Raw genomic sequence first — 23745 nt, forward strand, 5'->3', positions numbered from 1 at the left:
TTAACAGGATGTGCCTTTATTGGTTTAACAAATTGTACAAAAATGCAGAAGCATAGAAATTAAATTATTCAATAAAATACATCAGTAAATACAAATCAGTTTCAAAAATGAGTTCAATAAAAGTTCCATATATGAGAAAAAAGCACACCGTTCTCTGGGCTACTCTTCAGCAGAAAAAAAAATCATTACAACTAGTCAAAAGGACTGAAGCACGAAATCAGATCTACATTTCCTCTGAGTTTTAGCTGGAGCCCTCCTAGGTAACCAGCATGATGTTCCTTTCCAGCCCCTGCCCAAAAAATATGAGCACCAATTACCCCACCCCCACCCCCTTTACTGCATCTGTAGCCTCTCCGCAATCTACTTACTGCAAACACCTTGCAATACTTCTTGTCATTGATTAGCAATCAAACCTAAGCTGAAAGGGAATATTTATAAATTATTATGTAAAGAATTCTATAAACTGAATGCTTCAATAACAGTGTCAGAACATCTGGCAATTCCAATACCTGGCAAAATGTTGTCCCTTCATTCAGAATGACTTTTCCCTGGATGTGACATACTTTTTAAGCCAGATTTTCATTTTTCATTGGAAGCAACCTGTTAGTGTACGCATTAAACAAAAAACATGCATTAATATATAAAATTGTTTAACAAACTTCAAACCAAGTCCTTGCAATAGACAACTCAAGGCTTATTGTTTTACAATAACCTAAAAAAGTTTTTTTAGTTTCACATCATTGCACAAATATTTTAAACATCACATATTTAATTTCTTTACCTGGACGTGTCTTAGTTCTGTTTGGTACAGTACACACTGAAATAAACCCTGAGTGAATCACTAAAAATAACGATGTGAACTTGAGAAAATACAGCGAATAGAAAGTGATATTGGTAATAAATTAATGTGTACTAACTGGCCTATTTTTATGACAAAAAATGTAAACTGCTCAAATTAGGTGACAAATAGGCAACTGCATCAATCTGATTCAGAAATACATTTTTATATTAGTAATGTGGTCTTATGGAATATGACTAAAAACTGAGAAATGAAAACAAATTCATAAAATGGCTCAAAATAGTTAATATGTCAAAAATCATTAATAAAATGACATTTGTGTCACAATCATCAGATTTAAATTAAACATCTACACTTTGTATATTGTATTGTGTGTGCTAGTAACCATTCAGAGAAATACTAGATATATGCAAAATAACACCAACCTATCACTAAGTAGACTAATGTACATGTTTGATTTTAAAAAGACCTTTACAGCAGCAACAACAAAACATGGTATAATAGCTATTCAGTATTTGATTTTATTAGTAGAATAAAATGTGACGTATACAGCTTGAGGTTTACTGGTCAAAAAAGTTTTTGGAGTTGTAATATACTATACATTTGAAGACAAAAATAACAGATAAATATAAAGGAAAAAAAAGATTATATTCCATCCTGAATTACTGTAAAATTAAGAGGTCATTAAAATGTTTGAAAATTCATTTACCAAAACAGTTTGCATTCTCTTAGCATGATATATACAATTTAAATTTCACCCTTGCACGCAGTAGATGAAGGATACTAAGATAGCCTTATCACCATATTTCATACCCAGCGTGGGACTCTTCAATATTCTGAAGGAAATAAGTAGTTAAAATTGTAATATTCTCATTCTGCAAACAGATATTACAAATAATATCAGGGTTTAAATCCTGCCTCTGGTTCTCCATATGCCTGTGTGGGTTTACTTGAACTGTTAAAAAAATGTGTATGAGCACCCTGTAATGGACCGATGTCACACCCAAGGTCTCCTCTGCCTTGCGCCCCATGAGTCCTGTGCCTCTGAACAGATGCATGGAATTTAAAAATGAGAGGTACATATGTAAATAATAAAATAATAAATATAGCTAGTAGCAACTCTGTCAGCTGAGTTTTGTTCCAAGGAAGCTACAGTGTCAGTCAATGTCTATTTGAGTACTGGTCCATACTGCCCCATTATTCTTACACTGATAAACATTGGCTATATGAAAATATGTATATGGAAATCAAACTTGAGAAAATGAAAATTTAAAATGGAATGTCTCTATTGTTGGTGAGGAGGACATACTGCATAATGCACTGGTAATGCCAATTATTTACCTTTTCCGTGTTGAGCTTTGTGGCAACCTACAATTGATTTTTACTAGTTACAGAGCAGACAAACAGTTGGTGTTCAATCTATGGCCAATGATATAAAAATGTAAAAAGCCAGGGAGTTATACTCAACCATCCTTATTGCTGAGGGTAAATTACATTTTTATCCTTTAAAAATGTAAACAAAGTAAACATTTCAACAGGATTAAAGCAAAATCCACAATAAAATAATTTTAAAAAGAAAATAATGAACATTATATGCCAATTCCTGAATCCAATTGTTTTCTACTTTTTTGTGAATATGAACATTGCAGAAAACAGATGCGCTTAAGCTTGCTGGAAGGGAATGTTGCATTACTGTGTACTAAGTCACCAATATTTTTACCTGTTTCTGGTTTACAATAAGTATTTTCTTTTTCCCAAGCTGGGAAACATATTCAAGCATCAGAAGTCCCTTATTTAAAAAATGTATGCATTATAACAACGTGCATTTCTATTGGAAATAGGTCAACCACATATTCACACTTTACTAAGCTCTGCAAGTGGGCTGAAAACAAGAATAAGTATGTAAAAATGTATCAAATTATTGTTACATCTGCATGTCGGTTTCTTTTGGGTTGTCTGTAATCTCCCCCAAAGCAGATTAATTTAAGATTTGATACATTTGACTTTTTTGCCAAGGTAATAAAAACTGCATTGCAGAAGCATTTGGATGTTTCCCATTTCATTTTGTGAAATGCATAATTCCAGATCTGCACTATTAAAAATCTTTATAATGGTTAGATAGGTTTCTTTTGATTATGTTGAATTTTAACCATGACGCTTAGTTCACATAGTTTGAACATATTTTTAACACATGAAAAGGTCATTTAAATTTCAGAGCACTTACTCTCTTTGTCAATCTACATTACCTCATGCTAAGATCAGTGCTGTCACTGGTTATAAACTATGACTACTTTGCTATCAGAGATCAGTAGTTTATTGTATGATGTTCACCTGCATGACTAAGACAACTTACTGTAAACCATTGTCCATTTCTAGCTAAGTTCCATTTGGTGTCATCTTTCTTCAGTTACCTTTAATGCAGACTACAGATGACATGTACTGAAATGCCAGCCCAACGGCTTCCTTCATTTAGTAAACTAAATGGAGTAAAAAGCTATATGTAAGAGGCACAGGTGTCTGATGATATATGAAGATGTCATGTAACTGCTCAAGTTCTTGCGGTATTGTGAGTCCGGAGATGTGCCTGCAGACGCTCAGGATGGGAAAAGCGCTTCCCACACAGCGAACAGCGCACCAGAGAACCGGTGGTGTGCGTCTGCTGGTGGACTTTCAGCAGGGGCTGTCGGCTGAATTTCCTTCCACACTGCTTGCAGGTGTAGTTCTTTCTCCCCACTGGGGCTTTAGCCTCCACATACTCCTTTTCACCTGCTTCCTCTTCCCCAGGAGGCAGTAGCTGATCTACATTAAGGACCTGTGGCTCCCTCTGATGCTCATGTGTGTCTGGTGATGCACCAGAAGACGTGGGTAACGGCTCAACAGGAATGTCATGGTTAGAGCAGAGAAGCTCATTGAGCCCTTGCGATGGAATCGTCAGGAGTCTGTGCAGTATGGAGGGAGATTTGAGCTGGAGGTCATCACTAGATGGGCAGGGGCTGTGATCTCCGCCAACAGATGGATGCACATACATGAAGGAACTTCCTTTGGAAACAGATCAACCAAAATTAAATATCTGCTCCATACAAAACTTTGCATTGACTGATTGTACATCTGAATGTTCTAACAGTGAGAGTAAAATCCTCCATGATTGTGGTGCCTACTCCACACATCCATCCTACCTGAAGTGGTTTCTTGCTGGCTGGTGAAGAGGGCATCCTTCTTCTCTGGGATGACACCATCTGGGGTGGCCATGGATGTAGCGCCTGTCTTGTTTGCGACCACATGTTCCTCACCTTCGAGCTCTTTGTTCTGCCACAAGTCGCTGCACCACTTTTGGCCAAAGACCTTATCCAGAATGGGTACCCAGTCTTGAGCTACAGAAAGGACAGTCTGCTTCCCTGTCACTGATCATGTAGAGGGAAATGAGTTAGTCAGTCCATCGAATAATAACTGAAGTACATACTGTCCATACCAGAACAAAGAGCCCAAGACACAGAATACAAGATGGGGAAACCAGTCCCTCAGACACACACAGACATACTCATACAGTCACACACTAAGTTAGTCAAGACATGTAAAGAACATTTGTGACTTCAGGTAGTAACACACATTTCAAAGTTACCTTCAATACATTTAAAGCTGAGCAAAAATCTTCCAAATTTTCCCATTCTAAAATGACCTACAGTTATGTGCACAACAGGAAGAATAAGAGGTCATAACACAAAGCCATATAGTGGTGCTTTCTCACATTGTTTGCAAAAACATACACACACACATATACTGGAGCGCGCATATATATATATATATATGCGCTCCATTACCTACATCCCAACCATATGCTGATTTGACAAGCAACAGGTATCAATGTATTCTAAAACCAACAGATTCTGTAATATTACAATCATGGAAAATGGCCAAAATTTCAAATACTAACCAATATTTGTGGAGGACTGTCCAGAATATGTTAAATTAGCATATTGGTAGATTTCAGTTATACAAATAAATGCCAAAACAGATGTCAAGAGAGTCTTTCCTTTAATATTTATACAGATGCACCCTGGATTGCGATGGTTCGTGTTACGATATTTTGACTTTACAATGGGTATTCCATTTTGTTCTGTTTTTCACTTTCAGTACATTATTCAATAAATTACATGAGATATTCAACACTTTATTATATTATGATTTTGTTCAGCTGTAGGATCATGGAAATGTTCTAATCATGTTTAAGGTAGGTTAGACTATGATGTACACTGTATTAAAATGTATTTTCACCTAACAGTAGGTTTCTATTAATCAACTAATCTAACTGATTTGTTGAATTTTTTGCTGAAAAACTAAGAGGTAAATACTTAAATGGAAACATTAAATACTAACATCAGAATGTCAACATTTTATTGACTAATCAATTCCAGTCTAGGAATAATGGCCTGATAGCAAAAGTAACGCAATTTAACAAAAGTAATGCAGTTCAAGCAACACTGGTGCAGCTCAAACTGGTTATCAGTAAAAACAGTGAGATCATCAGGTTCAAGTAACACTGGGGATAATTATATAGTGCAGGTTGAATCTGATTTTAATTACACACAGATAAGATCTGTTGCGCAGTCCAAAAGTAGTGCAATGGAACACTTATCCTTACGATAAAATTGGTATCAGCCAATATTCATTACAAAAAATTAATAATCAGCATCGGCCGATACTGTAGGGCAGTACTTAAATGTGATCAATGTGCAATGTTAGGAACATAAGGTTACAAATGAGAGGAGGCCATTTGGCCCATCAAAATTCAAATTTGAAGGAATCTAGGGTTTTAGTTTGCACTACCCCAGACTATTCCATACTTTAATTACACACCATGAGAAGAATTTCTTTCTCAGATCCAAACTAAAGTGTTCCCCTACTCTTGGATAACTGTATCTAGTCACCACTTAGTCTCCTTTGCCTGAGGCTAAACAAATTCAGCTCTGCCAACCTCTGTCTGCAAGACATCCCCCTTAAGGCCAGGTATCATTCTTGCAGCCCTGCATTGGACCCCATCTAAAGCAGCGATGTCCTTTTTGAAGTAAGGTGACCAAACCTGGACACAGTATTGAAGGTAAACTGAGAGAATTACAGAGCCCTCCATTACATTTGGGACAAAGACACATTTTTCCTTGATTTACCCCTCTGCTCCACAGTTTAAAATTTCAAATCGAACAATTCAGACATGATTATAGAGCACATTCCATACTTTATATTAAAGTTATTTGCATACATCTTGGTTACGCCATGTAGAAATTACAACACATTTTATACATAGTCCCCCCATTTCAGGGCACCAAAATGGTTGGGACATTTGGCTTCACAGGTGTTTGTGATTACTCAGGTGTGTTTCATTGCCTCATTAGTGCAGGAATAAGTTACCTAGGCTTGCTTCTAACATTTGGAGTCTGTAGTTACCATTGTTAAACATGAGGAGAAGAGCTGTGCCAATGAAAGTCAAAGAAGCTATTATGAGGCTGAAATACAAAATAAAACCATTATAGACATCGGTCAAACCTTAGTATTACCAAAATCAACTGTCTGGAATATCATTAAGAAGAAATAATGCACTGGTGAGCTCAGTACTCGCGAAGGGATTGGTAGGCGAAGGAATACCTCCACTGCTGATGACAGGAGAAACCTCACTATGGGAAAGAAAAATCCCCAAATGCCTGTCCAACAGATCACAACAGAGGGGTAAAATCAAGGAAAAATGTCTTTGTCCCAAACATTATGGAGAGCACTGTATATAGTCTTAGCATTACATCCGTTGATTTAAACGCTACACACCTGGAAATGCAGCCTAGCATTTCGTTTTGCCAATGCGGGGAAGCAGTTAAAAAGGCAGAGTGAGACATTTAAGTGTCAATGTACACACCCAGATCTTTCCCGTAATCAGCTTCCTTAATTTCAGTTGAACCCATAAAATATTTAAGATTAAATTTCACCTGCCATTTATCAGCATAGTCTTTAATTAGATCGAGGTCCTGCTGTAACATCTTTCCCTTTCCCTCCTAAACCCATGCTGGATGTCCCTCAGAATGGTATTAGTGTTTAGGTATTCAATAATGTTTCCCTGGATTATTGCCTCCTTCAATTTTCCAGTTAATCAAGATAATTGGTCTATAATCTGAAGGATCACTTATATCTCCATTTTTGAAAATGGGCGTGCTTCCTGCCCAAGAGTATCTCATATGCAGATAGAGAGTATTGAAAAATCTTGAAATATTTTTGAAAGACACAAATATTCAAATAATGGCGATAAGTGCATTGAACAATCGGCAATTTTCTGTAGTTTAGGACAAGGGATTAATTTTCCCAACAGTAAATTTCCCATGATAATTTCGAATTACCCAATTTTGCTGACCAGCTACCAGACTACTACTGATAAAATTTGAGTGGTGGGGCTGGGGACAAAAAATATATATGCATATAAATTTTATTTTATAACATTCAGAAAATCATCTTGTGTCCCATAGTTTGAGAAACACTGTTCTGTACAATGTTCCTGGGAAGATTGCAAAAAGATCCACAGAATACATGGCAGATGGCTGTGTTCACAAGATGGTGCTGCAGCCTCCCTTTTCGCCCTCTGCTGTCAGCTATAACTACTGTCTCAATATCTGTAGAATTTTTTCTCCAGATCTGTAAAATACTTTTGGAGTTATCACATTAATAACATCAAGTGTGTGAGGCTGCCATTCTCTTCACTATCACAATGCAGTGCTGCTTCTATTTTAGTGCAATTTATTTCAAAATTTTCAGATCTCTACCAATGTAATGTGCCTGCAAAATATGAAAAAGACCTGAAAATTACTCTTTGAGTTAACCTGCTAACAAGATAAGTTTATGTGTTAGTGTGGACCAGTTCAAAAACCACATGTATTACATATCTGGGGAACACAAGAGTAAACTTGTATTAATGACAAATGAAATTAAAAAATGTAAAACTTACCAGTTTCCACATTCATTGGTTTCTCACTATGCTCCACATCTGCTCCACAGCTTTTACTACTTGGTGGGTCCTGAGATGACTCTTTATCCTGGTCACCTTTATCTGAACTGCTGGGGCATCTTGAATGGTTTTCTGGGGATTTAAGATCTATATTGCAATCTTGCTTTGAAATCTGATCACCCTCTGTCAAACTTTGCTTCAGAATTTTGCTTTCTTTCTCCTTTTTCACCAGTTCCAAAAGCAGGTCATCAAAGCTGGCTTCTACAATCTTCGTTAACTCCAAAACTGCAAATTTCAGTACCTGTTCCATCACAGCCTTCAATTGATCTGTAATTAAATATACATACATACATAAATAAATAGCACTATGGAAATGTTTGTTATTAATGTACAGTGTTACCTCGGTTCTCGAACTTAATCCGTTCCGGACTCCGGATCAAATCCTAAAAAGTTTGAGTTCTGATCGAATTTTTCCCATAAGAAATAATGGAAAACCAATTAATTGGTTCCCGGCCCCCCAAAATTACACCTAAATATGTTTTTTTTTAGCATTTAAACACAAAATGAACAGGATAAAACAAGAGCAGCATTTTTTTCTTAATGGCTTCCAAAACGATAAAGATCTTATCCAATCGTCCGCTCCTCCCGTGTGCCACGCCCCCTCGTTAACCTCGTGTGGGATCCCCATGTGATCAGCTGTTTCTGGTTGTTGTCAAGTCCTCTGTATTAAGTCCGCGTTTCAGTTTGTTTCCCCAGTCCGATCATTGGGTACGCTCGACTTGCTTACAGCGCTGGCTTAAAGCAACGCATTCTGATCCTGACGCAATGCATTACGGTTAGATGCATTGCGACATCTCACCCGGCTGCACAAACTGGAACCGCCTCCGTGACGACACACCTTTGCCCTTATTGGCTGAAGAGTTTAGTTACATGCATGACGTTTGTATCCCAGGCAGTTCTGATGCGTAATCTGCTATTTCTCCCAAATATCACACAAAGCAGTGAGAACTGGTTTTCAGTTAATTTACCAGATAAAATAAAGTTTAAATACATGACATAAATGCTCTAATAGTACACGTAAGCTAGTGGTTTATTTATTGTTAGTTACTGTAATGTTGCGCTGCTTTATTTGGTTAATCGTCCAGTCTGTGAAGAAGGCATTCAAGTAAGAATTGCATTGTAGTATGACTAGGGATGGGAATCGAAAACATTCCCACTGTTTCAATTCCTTGGAATTGTTTGCCATTTTTGCAAACGATTCCCCTATCGATTCCAGTCGCCTCCAATGATGTCACCACGTTGCGTAGCGTCATTTACCCAGCAGAAAACATGGCGCCTAAGCGGCACAAACGCTCAAAAGTTTGGTTATACTTTACGAGAAAGGATGACAACAGGGCAACTTGCAATACTTGCAAAGCAGAGATTTCATCAAAGGGAGGAAACACTACGAATATGCAAAAGCATTTGCTCACAAAACACGTGATAACCTTAAATGAATGTCGTGTTTTTGATCCGCTCCGGACTAGTGAATCTCAACCCAGCAGCAGCGGTAACGTTTGCACGTCCTCTCCTGTTAATACAGCAGGGAACTAATCAACTAACATTGCATATTATGTTAGTTGATTTATATACTGTACTTTTAAAAAGGAGAGTGCAAATGTCACTGGACATTCTTGTGTAATTGCCACAGAATAATTTATGTTATACTTTGTTATTGCTACAGAATTATTTATTTATTTTATTATTTTTTTACATTTACAATTTTTTTTTCTGGGGACCCCGTGGCACCCTTATCTATCTTGTTCAAAGATAAGATATAAAACAAAGTTCTAAGCTAATTGACCTGTGTGTTCTCTCCTTTTTTAAAAATAAGAATCGATAGGAGAATCGATAAAGAATCAAATTGTTAAACAGAATCGAAAATGGAATCGGAATCGTGAAAATCATCAATTCCCATCCCTAAGTATGACTCATTTCCTGGCACGTACAATTTATATTAGGTTGGCGTTCACGCTTCGACTTCTGATATTCAGATCGAGTTCTAGGTCAAACTGGTTTGTTCGACTTTCAATAAATTTGAGTTCTAGTGAGTTCCAGAACCGAGGTACCACTGTATATTAAAGCTGTTATTGGTATGTACGTATGTTAGGATGTCAAGGTCTACTTGCTGCTTATGAATGTCCTTCATTATGAATGCATTATGCACTGAATGGTCTACAAATGTATTTTAAAGGCATTATGAAGGTGCAGTTAATGTGAAGTGCTACCATTTTGCTGGCAGAAAGGTAAATTCATTAAAGGTTTTAAAAAATGTTTGGTGGCCTACGATTCCAAAATTCACGTGTTTATCCCAATCCTTTCATCTTCTAAGCATGTATTCTGTACAGGGTCAGGGAGTCCAATCAAAGACAGCACAGGGCACAAGACAGAGGTGTACCTTGGACAAGATGCACACTGACACAAAATTAATTATTTGGAGAAACCAATTTACTTAATTGCATGTCTAGATTGCAGAAGGAAATTTCTATAGTAATTTCTAATAATTTCTTAGTTTGGCTGTACTGCAGTGTTTCAGGTAAACTGCAGCTAAATTTACCATAGGGAACCCTCTGGCAGATGTAATATTGGCAAACAAGTATGTTTATTTTGCCTGATGGTTGAACTCACATTCAGCTCCCACCTAGTAGTGGATGATGTACAAAATATATCATCCCCCCAGGGGAAATTCATGTGGTCAACATTGCACGTCTCACATGACAAATAGCATTCAAACAGATGACAAGACAAACAGTCAGTAAACATACCACAGTATAAACATGACAAAAATACAGAAAGGGCAAGAGAATAAATAAAATCGCATGGATATATGCAAAAAGGTAAAATTAAGGTACAACAGATATACTTTGTCTGTTATTGTGCAGTCTAATTGCTGATGGCACAAATGACTTCTACCTTGTTGTTCTGATTACTCTGTGCAGAATTCTGCCATTCGACCTACGACTTCTGAAAATCTTCAAGAACAGGGGATGTGTAGGATCATCTAAAATTTGTTTTGTCCCATAATAAGCTCATTGTATGGCTGGGCTGCAAATACCTGATCAACTCCAATGACCCTACTGGCTAATTTGATAAAATGCTGCAATTTCATACGATCCTGTGCATGCATATTTCCAAAGGTACAAATTAACCCAAAGGGACAAAACACTCTGCAAAATAGCTTTAGATATTGGCATTCTCCAATTATTTTATAATCTAAAAACTTTTACTTTCCTGAGAAAAAAACATCCTCCAGTCATCTTTGTTAAAAACTGGGACCAGCACCCTAGTCTGTCAATCTAAACACCTCAACCTCAACCACCACGCAGTTTTGAAGAGGTATGTCAGGTGTGTCAGCAGGGGATCCAGGTGGTCCCTTTCAGTACCAGCCCCTTGAAGATCATCATGAGATGTAAAGTCTTCAAGGGAGCTGGAGTGCCCTTTCATTGGAACAGAGACCACACCAAATGTCTTCCAGAGCTGAAGGCACCTTCTGAAGACTCAGTGAGAGGGAGAACAGGCAGTGTACCACCCCACGGAGCTGGCTGAGCTGTCTGATGTTTTGGTTGATAGTGTTTGCTGAAAACATAGCGAAGGTCAATGGTTCTAGCTAGGAGAAATTACCCCAGTGGTCGACTGAGGAGATAAATGTTTTATTCGTAACCTGGTCATCACTAAAAGTCCAATATAACTTAGAAAACAGTTTAAGGAAAGTCAAGGTTTATGGAGAAATCAGGCCAAGTTCATACAATAGCATGCAAAGGGTTTTGCACCCTTGCTTAAAATGTCTGTTAATCCATCCATCCATCAATCCATCCATCTTCTACCACTTTTCCGGGTCGGGTTGCGGGGGCAGCAGTCTAAGCAGGGAAACCCAGACTTCCCTCTCCCCGGCCACTTCGTCCAGCTCCTCCAGGGGAATCCCGAGGTGTTCCCAGGCCAGCCGAGAGACAGTCTCTCCAGCATGTCCCGGAGCCTTCTCCCAGTGGGACATGTGTATAACACCTTATCAGGGAGGTGTCCAGGAGGCATCCTGACTAGATGCCTGAGCCACCTCATCTGGCTCCTCTCGATGCGGAGGAGCAGTGGCTCTACTCTGAGTCCCTCCCAAATGACCGAACTTCTCATCCTAAGGGAGAGCCCAGCCACCCAGTGGAGGAAACCCATTTCGGATTCTTGTATTCACGACCTTGTTCTTTCGGTCGCTACCTACAGCTCATGATCATAGCTGAGGGTAGGAACATAGACATAGACTGACTTGGTAAATCAAGAGCTTTGCCTTTTGGCTCAGCTCCTTCTTCACCATGACAGACCGATGCAGCGCCCGCATCACTGCTGACGCCGCACCGATCCGCCTGTCGATCTCCCGCTCCATCCTTCCCTCACTCGTGAACAAGACCCCGAGATACTTAAACTCCTCCACTTGACTGCGAACTGCTCCAGTGAGAGCCGAAGGTCACGGTGAGATGAAGCCAACAGAACCACATCATCTGCAAAAAGCAGAGACCTAATCCTGAGGTCACCACCCTCATTGCCCTAGCTACGCCTAGAAATTTTGTCCATAAAAGTTATGAACAGAATCGGTGACAAAGGGCAGCCCTGGCGGAGTCCAACCCTCACTGGAAACGAGTCTGACTTACTGCCAACAATGCAGACCAAGCTCTGACACCAGTCGTACAGGGACCGAACATCCCTTATAAGGAAGCCCGGCACCCCATACTCCTGGAGCACTCCCCACTGGACTCCCCAAGGGACACGGTCGAATGCCTTCTCCAAGTCCACAAAGCACATGTAGACTCCGACACACACTCCAGGACCCTGCCGAGAGTATAGAGCTGGTTCACCGTTCCACGGCCTGGGCGAAAACCACACTGCTCCTCCTGAATCTGAGGTTCGACTATCCGACGGACTCTCCTCCCCAGGACCCCCAAATAGACCTTACCAGAGGCGCTGAGGAGTGTGATCCCCCTATAGTTGGAACACACCCTCCAGTCCACCTTCTTGAAGAGTGGGACCACCACCCCGGTCTGCCAACCCAGAGTCACTGCCCGCGATGTCCACACAATGCTGCAGATGCGTGTCAACCAGGACAGCCCTGCAACATCCAGAAACTTGAGGAACTCCAGGCAGATCTCATCCACCCCTGGCCACCAAGGAGCTTTTTAACCACCTCAGCGACCTCTGCCCCAGAGATAGGTGAGCCCTCCCCCAAGTCCCCAGACTCCTCATTGGAAAGCGTTTTGGTGGGATTGAGGTGGTCTTCGAAGTATTCCTTCCACCAACCCACAACGTCCCGAGCTGAGGTCAGCAGCACCCCATCCCCACCATAAACAGTGTTGATACTGCACCGCTGCACAGATGGTGGACCAGAATCTCCTCAAAGCCGTCTGGAAGTCGTTCTCCGTGGCCTCACCAAACTCCTCCCACACCCGAGCGACCACCAAAGCCACGTTCTGCTTGGCCCACTGGTACTCATTAGCTGCCTCTGGAGTCCCACAGGCCAAAAAGGCCCAATAGGACTCCTTCTTCCGCTTGACAGTATCCCTCACCACCGGTGTCCACCAGCGGGTATAGGGATTACCACTGCAACAGGTACCGACCACCTTACGGCCACAGCTCCGAACAGCCGCCTCTACAATGGAGGCGTGGAACATGGGCCATTTGGACTCAATGTACCCCACCTCCCCCAGGACATAGGCAAAGTTTTGCCGGAGGTAGGAGTTGAAGCTCCTTCTGACAGGGGATTCCGCCAGATGTTCCCAGCAGACCTTCACTATACGCTTGGGCCTGCCAAGCCTGACCGGCTTCCACCCCCACCAGCAGACCCAACCCACCATCAGGTGGTGATCGGTTGACAGCTCCACCTCTCTCCTCACCCAAGTGTACATGCCCCATGACAGTCCAATGACATGACCACAAAGTCGATCATTGAACTACGGCCTAGGGTGTTCTGGTTCCAAATGCACATATGGACACCCTTATGTTTGAACATGGTGTTCATTATGGACAGTCCATGATGAGCACAGAAGTCCAATAACAAAACAGCACTCGGGTTCCGATCGGGGGGGGGGGGAGTTCCTCCCAATCATGCCCCTACAGGTCTCACTGTCATTGCCCACATGAGCATTGAAGTCTCCCAGCAGAACAAGAGTGTCCCCAGGAGGAGCCCTCTCCAAGGACTGCAAAAAGGGTGGGTATTCTGAACTGCCATTTGGCACAAACAGTCAGGACCCATCCCTCCACCCGAAGGTGAAGGGAGGCTACCCTCTCGTCCAACGCCGTAAACCCCAATGTACAGGCGTCCAGCCAGGGGGCAATAAGTATGCCCACCCCTGCTCTGCGCTTTTCCCTGCGAGCAACTCCAGAGTGGAGGGGTCCAAACCCCCTCAAGGAGATCAGGTTCCAGAGCCAAAGCCATGTGTCAAGGTGAGCCCGACGATATCTAGTTGGAACCTCACAACCTCACGCACCAGCTTAGGCTCCTTTCCCCAACAGAGAGGTAACATTCCATGTCCCTAGAGCTAGCTTCTGCAGTCGGATCGGACGGCCAAGGTCCCTGCCTTCAGTGACTGCCCAACTCATACTGCACCCGACCCCTTTGGCCCCTCCTACAGGTGGTGAGCCCATTGGAGGTGGGACCCACGTTCCATCTTCAGGCTGTGCCCGGCCAGGCCCCATGGCCACCAGGCACTTGCTATCGAGCCCTTGGGGGGGGGGGGGGGGGGATGTCTGTTAAACTTTTCTCATTTTCATCTTTTGCTCACTTAACTAATTAACAAAAAGGCATAAAGTTTAACATGACAAAGCATGATTACATCATTCACAGGTACAAAAATACTGTTTAAATAAATACATAAAAGGGCCTGAAAGCAAAAGTTTGGGCACCCAACATGGTCAGTATTTAGAAGCAACCCCTTCAAATGGTAAGTATTACAGCTTCCAAACATTTTTTATAGCCAGTCTTTCAATTATTACTCGTCACATTTGTTCTTGCAAAAGGTTTCTAATTTTGGTCCGTCTTGCATGCACTGCTCTTTTAAGATCTATCCACAGACTTTCAATGATGTTTAGTTCGGGAGACTATGAGGGCCATGGGAAAACCTTCAGCTTGTACCTCTTGAGGTATTCCATTGTAGATTTTGAGGTGTATTTTGGATCATTATCTTGTTGTAGAACCCATCCTCTTTTTAACCTCAACTTTTATTCTTTTACGGATGGTGTGATATTTGTGTCCAGAATTTGCTGGTATTTATTTAAATCCATTCTTCCCTCTACCAGTGACATGTTCCCTGTGCAACTGGCTACAACACAAGCCCAAAACAAGCTCGTTCAGCAGCAAACTTACATTTTGCCCCTCTTCAGACATCATTATACCCCTTTAGGCACTGAGCAGTAATCCAATGATGCCAGAAAACGAAGACACACTCGCCGCTTCCTCATCCCATGCTTACTTTACCTCGAAAGGCTTAGGAGGAACTGTCGGGCTCCCATAGATGATGTGCTTGCACATTTTTACCTTGCGCACGAGCACATCTGTTTCCTCGTGTAAACAGGTAATCTGGCTTGCCAGGCAAACACGTCACTGTAATAGCAATCTGCCGTAGATCATGCGACGTTGCCTTTTAAAGATAAGGTGACATGCCATTCCGATTGGTTCATTGCATGTTACGCCCAAACCACGCCTATGAATAATTAAGAGTCAGGACAAGCTTTTTGAGTCTTGTTCTGCTGGAAAGTCAGTTTTTTCCACCATGAAAATAGCAAAATGGATTTGAAGATGTCCATAAGTGTTAGCTGTGCTTTGCTTTACAGTCAAAACAGAGCCCATAGTGTTAATGAGCTAATGGTAAACGTTATCTGAGGCTACATTCACACTGCCATGCTGAAGTGACTCAAATCAGATTTTTTGCCTTAATGTGACACAGATCTGATCTTTTCAGGGCTGTGTGGACACGCAAATCTGATCTTTTCAAATGGGATTTGTGCCACTTTCATATGTGGTACTAAATCGGATACGTATCCGATTCGCGGCCATGCGACCTGAATGTGACGCTCAGATCAGAATTCATGTGGCTTTTTGCTTATACTCATGCGCTGACATCAGCCTGCACCAGCAGCGCAGGAAGGTAAAAATGGAGGAGAGCTGCGATAACAGTCAGTGGAAGGATGGAGAAGGTGGGGATTTAATTGATATTTGGGGAAATTAATCTGTTCAAGCTAAACTGGAAGGAACATATCGTAATAGAGTAGTATTTGAAATAATTGCCAAAGAAATGGCACATCGCGGACACGAACGTGGCTACAATGCCAAAGAAAAATAAAGAGCCTGAAGTCAAAGTTTAAGGAGGCAAAAGACTCGAATCAGCGCAGCGGTCATGGCCGCACAACGTGCCAATTTTACGACCAGCTTTTTACCCGTGTAAAAACGTATCAATGTGCGCATGCGTGACGTTTTGGAGGACCGATGCGTTCACATTACAGTCAAATACAGGTCACTTGTACTTATCAATGTGAACCGTCAAGATAGACAAATCCGATCTGAGCAAAAAATCAGAATTGAACGATGTGGCTGGCAGTGTGAACGTAGCCTGAGACCTCAAATATCTTGGGGGGCCAAACTTTTGCATGGTGCTCCTTTCCTTTTTTCACTCAATAATTGCATAAAACAATAACAATACACTAATCTTGCCAGAAATACCAAAATGTGTCATCTTTATGCCTTTTGGTGATTGGTTCATCTGCTTAACTACTCACAGTAACAGACCTTTTAAGCAAGAGTACCCAAACTTTTGCATGCCACTGTAGTTCAGAGCATGGACTTTACTCCATTGACTTAAGTGTTGCTTATACAGAAATTTTGCTACCTAATATAGATTGCAGTGGAATATCTAGCTGTGAGAGTTCCAAGTCTTTCCACTTTGCTATATACGACAGGTCACAGCAGCATGTAGTGCTCTTAACTGTGCCGCTTTATAATAGTATGTTAAACATGGTAAGGATTTACCCTCTTTCTGCAGTTTTTAAATGAATGCTTAAGCCTATATTGTTATCCATCTTGAGCTAATGCCCCATAATGTTTGGGACAAAGGTACATTGTTCCTTGATCTACCCATCTGCTCTACAGTTAATTTCAAATCAAACAATTCAGACATGAAGTGCACATTTCAGACTTTAACATAAAAGTTATTTGCATGCATTTCGATTTCACCATGGAGAAATTACAACACATTTTATACATAGTCCCCCTCATTGCAGGGCACCATAATGTTTGGGACATTTGGCTTCACAGGTGTTTGTGATTACTCAGGTGTGTTTCATTGCCTCATTAGTGCAGGGATAAGTTACGTAGGCTTGCTTCTACCATTTGGAGTCTGTAGTTGCCATTGTTAAACATGAGGAGAAGAGCTGTGCCAATGAAAGTCAAAGAAGCTATTATGAGGCTGAAATACAAAATAAAACCATTATAGACATCGGTCAAACCTTAGTATTACCAAAATCAACTGTCTGGAATATCATTAAGAAGAAAGAATGCGCTGGTGATCTCAGTAATCACAAAGGGACTGGTAGGCCAAAGAAGACCTCCACTACCGATCACAGAAGAAACCTCACTATGGGAAAGAAGAAAAAAATAAAAAATAAAAAAATCACAAAACATCTGTCCAAAGGATTAGAAACAGTCTTCAGAAGGCAGGTGTGTCTGCAGAAGACTTCATGAACAGAAATACAGAGGCTACACTGCAAGATGCAAACTAGTTAACCACAAATACAGAATTGCCAGATTACAGTTTGAGAAAAAGCACTTAAAAGAGCCTGCAGAATTCTTGAAAAAGGTCTCATGGACAGATGAGACCAAGAGGTACAAGTATCAGAGTGATAGCAAAAGGAAAGGGTGGAGATGAATAGGGACTGTCCAAGATCCAAAGCATACAACCTCACCTGTTAAACATGGTGGTGGGAGTGTTATGGCTTGCGCCATGTATAACTGCCATAGGTACAGGCACAATTATCTTCATTGATGATGTAACTGCTGACAGTAGTCGCACAATGGATTTTGAGGTACATAGAAACATCATCTGCTCAAGGTCCAGTAAAAGCCTCAAAACTCATTGGACAGTACTTCATCCCACAACAAGATGATGATCCCAAACATACTGCTAAGGCAACACGGAAGTTTCTCAAAGCTAAAAATGGAAAATTCTTGAATGACCAAGCCAGTCAGCTGGTTTAAACCCAACTGAATGTACCTTCCATATGCTGAAGAAGAATTATAAAGGGACAGGCCCGCGAAACAAGCAGGAGCTGAAGAAGGCTGCAGTAGAGAGAAGATACTCAGCAGCTGGTGATGTATATGAATCGCTGACTTCGAGCAGTCACTGCATGCAAGGGAAATTCAAAGAACTAAACATGACTGCTTTAATATATTCACTATTGCTTTGTTCCTAACAATATGGTGCCCTGAAACAGGGAGACTATGAATAAAATGTTTTGTAAATTCTACATGGTAAAACCGAAATGTATGCAAATAACTAATATAAAAGTATGGAATGTGCGTTTTAATCATGTATGAATTGTTTCATTTGAAATTTGAAACTGTGGAGCAGAGGGGTAAATCAAGGAAAAATGTGTCTTTGTCCCAAGTATTATGGAGAGCACTGTATTTACAAAATATACAACTTGCCCTAACTTTAAATAAAATAATTTTGTAGTTGAGTTTTAACTGAGATGAAAAATTAGTTTTATACATTAGTAACTAGGGATTAAATGGTTACTGGTAAACATTTGGTAGTACCGCTTCAAATTTTAATCACCATTAAATCCATGGATGATTGCCAAGCTTTAAAAAGAAAAAAAAAAAAAAAAAGTTACATTAATACTATATAGCATAAACTAAAAGTTAGCAACAGTGTCCCAGACACAGGCATGCAGCCGCAGCATGCAATGTGGGTTTGTTTTAACAATACTGTGATAATATTAATATCCGTGAATTTTGGCCATATAATCGTATGTAAAATGTTCATATTGTTTCATCTCTAGGTGTAATATGACACACAGAAATATATAAAAATCATGCTTAAAACAGGAAGGTTTTGATCAATATGTCCTTATCACTTATGGAGTGCATTACAGATGTGGACAATTTTTTTGGTACCATTACAGCTCATTGAAACAATGCTTCATTTCTTCTGAAAAGTGATTCAATTAAAGGTAATTGTCTAATGCATGCCTTTAGTATGTGATACAGTAAGCCAAAAAAATTATGAAAAGGAATTTGTTATTTTATTAGAATAGTATGGAGATTTGTTGGTACCCCTAAAGAGACTATTTATCCTTGCATTACAATCATTTTTCAAACTAAATGTTTAACCTTAGTTAGTATTAGAGGTACCTTCAAGCTTTTCATCACTCATTCAGCCTACTTAAAGGGAAAGAACATGCTACTGTGTTGTTTGGTATCATTGTGTGCAGCACACTGAACATGGACCAGAGAAAGCAAAGGAGAGCTGTCAGAAAGAAGACCTTGTTAAAGGTAAAGGCTATAAGACCATCTCCAAGCAGCTTCATGTTCCTGCGACCACAGTTGCCAATATTATTAAAAAGTATAAGGTTCATGGGATTGTAGCCAGCCTCCCAGGATATGGATGCAAGAGGAAATGCAACCCCAGGTTGATCAGAAGGATAGTGTGGATGGTAGAAAAAGAGACACGGAAACCATCCAAAGCCATTCAAGCTGAGCTCCAGGGTCATGGTACATCACTTTATGATTGCACCAATAATAATGGACTCCATGGAAGAAGACCCAGAAAAATATAGAGAAGCCAGAGTGGAATTCACTAAAATGCATGCTGACAAGCCCCAAAGTTTCTGAGAAAATGTCCGTTGGACTGACGAGACAAAACTGGAGCTTTCTGGCCAGTCACATGAGCTCTATGATTACAGAAGGAAAAATGAAGCTTTAAAAGAAAAGAACACCATACCTACTGTGAAGCATGGAGGGGGCAAAAAGTATTTTGTTTTGGGGCGGCTCTGCTGCATTTGACATGGGGAACCTTGAATCTGTGCAGGGCACAATGAAGTCTCAAGACTACCAAGGCATCCTGTTTATGGAATAGGGAATTGGTCTCCCCTTTGCAGCTATAACAGTTGCCACTCTTCTTGTGAATTCCAAAGGTGTTCAATGAGGTTGAGATCAGGGTTCTGTGCAGGCCAGTCAAGTTATTCCATAAGTACTTCCACACTAAACTCACCCAATCATGTCTTTATGGAACTTGCTTTGTGCCCTGGGGCACAGCCATGTTGGAACAGAAAAGGACCTTCCCCAAAACTCTTTCCACACAGTTGGAAGCATAGAATTGTTCGACATGTCTTGGTATGCTGAAGCATTAACAGTTCCTTTCACTGGAACAAACAGGCCTAACCCAAACCCTGAAAATTACCCCATACCGTTCCCACAAAGTTGGAAGCATAGAATTCTCCAAAATGTCTTGGTATGCATATGAACAAGAATGGAGATTGGGAGCCAGGCCTTCATGTCCAACATCAGGGCCTGACCTCACAAATGCTCTCCTGGATGAATGGGCAAAAATTCCCACAGGCACACTCCAAAATTTTATGGAAAGCATTCCCAGGAGAGTGGCAAAGAGGAGACCAGCTCCATAATGATGCCTATGAATTTAGAATGGGATGTCATAAAATTTCCTTTGGATGCAATGGCAAGTTGTCCCAATACTTTTGTACATATATATTGTTTGTGTGTGTGTGAGAGAGATACAAACATTTCCAAATATTTTGTTAATGTTAGTTTCAATGGATAAATGATAATTTACCTTAAGAAACATAGGGTTTTTATTTGGTATGTTATGAGTTAATTATAAATATAATGTCTATACTTATGCCTTATGAAAAAAGTGCATAATATAGCATATAGTCAATACTATAAATATATGTTAAGTATTTAATCACTACTTTGTAACTTTCTGGTATTTAAGAGTGAATTTCTGATAGTTATTCTCTATGTAACAGCATAACTGCTACAAAGCCACATGTAAATATGAGAGGAAAACAAAACGTAATTAATGAAAATCCTGAAGCTTCCTGTTATCGATGATATCTGATACTTGGTATACCATCTTCTGTAAATTTGGAGGCTTTGGTTCTACAACCTGTCCCACAAGCCCCACACTTGGGACATGTAACACACCCAATTGGCCTCTGTTCACATATCATTATAAGTACAGATAAAAGTTGTTGCGTGTCAGACCCCAGACATTTTCTATCTTTTACCAAAATTTTTCATACAATATTGCACATTTTATTTGCACGTCAAATAAAAAGCAGTATTCAAATGTTTCACAACCCAGCAGGGAACCATAGAAGCACATTGTACTCCAATGCATTTGTCTAGTGGTGACATGGTGCAGCTATCCCTTTAGGTGAAAATAAAATGTAATGTAAAATTTTTAGAGAGAAAAAAAAGGGATTCTATAAATAAATAGAACAGAAATCACCCGCTCCAAAATCAGAATATAATCGATTAAAGATTAAATGGATTTTTGTGCAATACACCATTACCCAATATTCGCTATACTGGAATTTCTCACTCATACTGTAGATACTACCTTAAGGTTTTTCATAATGCGTTTATATGATTAACGCTAATATGTTAATATCACTGATAACCATCGTGGGCTTCATGCCTTTCAAACATTTGCAACCAGATAAGACATTCGGTCCATTGCTAGCATTGTACGCTTTTTTAACAGCTGTGCAATAAGTATGTTCTGCATTTATCCCTAGACCAAACGATGAATTGCTATTCCTGTCGCCATGTTTTTTTAAAATATTAACATAAAATGTTAAAGTGATGCTACTACACTGAATGTATTTAATTCGAGTGCATATCTTAATCTCATTATACATGTGCATAATGACAATAAAAGGCATTCATTCATATCGATTGATGGCAGTAATTACGAATGGTCCCAAATGAACGCACAGGTATTTCCAAAATCTACAGTGATGGAATTTTAAAACGTAATGAATGGATATTTTTAACACGTTGCATTTTAAAGAACAGCGCAATACGTAGATGCTACAGCGTTCATGCCCTGCAAATTCCCTGACGTCACGCAAACGGTTTTTTTTCCAACGCTTTTCACTGCGCAGAGCATCGGAAAACAACATCCAGACATGCCCGTAGCAAAATATAAAATAAAAATCACGTCAAAATAACTGACAGGAAAAAGATTTAGACCAAAGAAAAGAAAACAAACTAGTTTACGAGAGAGCTTACCGACAGCCTGCCCTCTCTGTTCCAGTCTGTAACTGCTGATGTGCATGGCGAGTTGAGAGCTTAGATTGGCGGCGTGTACCGGAATCTTTATATCTTCGCTCGTCGAGTCCTCCTCCATACCTTTACCGTGACCATAAGCATTTCCAGCCACCCCGGAGTCAAACTTACTCGACTGGAGCCTTAACCTTAACCGCTGGTTTTCCTGGTCCTTGGCGGTCGTTTCTAACAACAGGGAATTTAAGCTCGCTCCGACGGTTTTGGTTATCTCCTGGACAGCAAGCTGCACTACTTGCTCCATTGTAGATTCAAGCTGACCTTGGAAGAACGAAATATATAAGGAACCGTTCATCATTTCTTCCACCTTATTGAAAGACCTCTTTCATTCTTCCCCCTCCCCCCAAAAATGACAAATAGAATTGAATACCAACTGATTGAAGCGTAGTACCTCCCAATCTACGCATCATGTTTACGTTGAATACTACCGTAATGGCACGTATTTAGGCACACATAATTTTTCCCACAACCTTAATGCAGTAAAACCAGTCGTATATACCATAGACCCTATTTCTTGCTACTGATGACTTATAGTTGTGGTACCATATCATGGATTATGGGTCAGTGAGATTGTCGGACGTATTTCCTGTTATGTATTTTTCTGCAAGAAATTCACATAGACACTTTATACCTGGATGTATTACAAATTTTTTATATTATTTCTCCACAAAGTGGTTGGTATGTAAGCAATAATGATGCTCACAATGCAAGTTTAAGGTGGGAAGTTTTTAAATACCACACCTACAAATAGCACAAAATTAATCCAATTCCCATAACCCAGCACACCCCCACTAGTAACTACAAGCCAAAGAAAGGTACAAAAGTTTACACAAGCAACGTGGTAATTGTGTTGTACATTTGGCATTGGTTTGTAGATTTTGCATGACTTGTAAGTCACTTTGGATAAAAGTTAAATGCATAAGTGTAAAAATTCTGAACAAAGTCTGCAACAAGTCAAACTTTATTCATTAATCACAACGAATTTTTAACAACAAATATTTTAGTTATATACACACGGTAAATGTAAAAACGATCTTGCAAGAAACAGCATCAATTAAGTAACAATTAAGTAAAACTGACAGGTTTGACTAATTTCTGGCACATTTTCCAAGGTAACCATATGTTTTACGTTTTCTTTCACACCCACTAAGCTGCTGACATCTATCATGATTCTGGCTAGCTAACTAAAATTAAAACAAACTAGCAAAATACTAATTTACCATACACAAGACATTACGTGAGAAAGAAACGGAGCTGACTGGTGGCTAACGGAATTGTGCAACGCATCTATCATAGGAAAAACGAGACATACGCTTTTCAATGAGTTCCATATTAAAAGAACGATATCGATAATTATGTTAAATATATTAGATATGAAATCGCATTAACTTGTTCTGACATTCGGAAATTGGAATTTGGAAGGGGGACTGGGACGGGGGGCAGTTATGGTGTGTTGTCTTGCTTGGTAACCCCCGAGAACGTGGTGCCCAAATGCCCAAATGGTTATAGTTCGGTCCAAATGCCAAAAAAAGCATAATTTCACTTCAGAAAACGTCTACTGTAATAACTTACAGTCAAATGAGGTTTAGA

General features: G+C 40.1%; 1 protein-coding gene across 1 annotated transcript; it reads right to left on the bottom strand.

Moving 5' to 3' along the window:
• LOC111859752 (uncharacterized) lies at positions 1-22565 on the bottom strand. The gene is made up of 4 exons (XM_023842722.2): positions 22102-22565; positions 7776-8102; positions 3976-4200; positions 1-3838 (listed from the first exon to the last, which is right to left on the bottom strand). Exons 1-4 carry the CDS (start codon positions 22451-22453, stop codon positions 3348-3350), a joined length of 1395 nt encoding a protein of 464 aa, XP_023698490.1. The 5' UTR covers positions 22454-22565; the 3' UTR covers positions 1-3347.
• Positions 22566-23745: the final 1180 nt, after the last annotated feature.

This window comes from Paramormyrops kingsleyae, chromosome 22, assembly GCF_048594095.1.
Source record: "Paramormyrops kingsleyae isolate MSU_618 chromosome 22, PKINGS_0.4, whole genome shotgun sequence".
NCBI classification, from domain to species: Eukaryota; Metazoa; Chordata; class Actinopteri; order Osteoglossiformes; family Mormyridae; genus Paramormyrops; species Paramormyrops kingsleyae.

Coding starts and splice junctions, on each gene's coding strand:
- LOC111859752 (XM_023842722.2), bottom strand. CDS start 22,453: ATGATGAACGGTTCCTTATATATTTCGTTCTTCCAAGGTCAGCTTGAA. Junction 4,201..7,775: donor ACCAATGAATGTGGAAACTG/GTAAGTTTTACA, acceptor CTACATGATCAG/TGACAGGGAAGCAGACTGTC. Junction 3,839..3,975: donor CCAGCAAGAAACCACTTCAG/GTAGGATGGATG, acceptor CTGTTTCCAAAG/GAAGTTCCTTCATGTATGTG.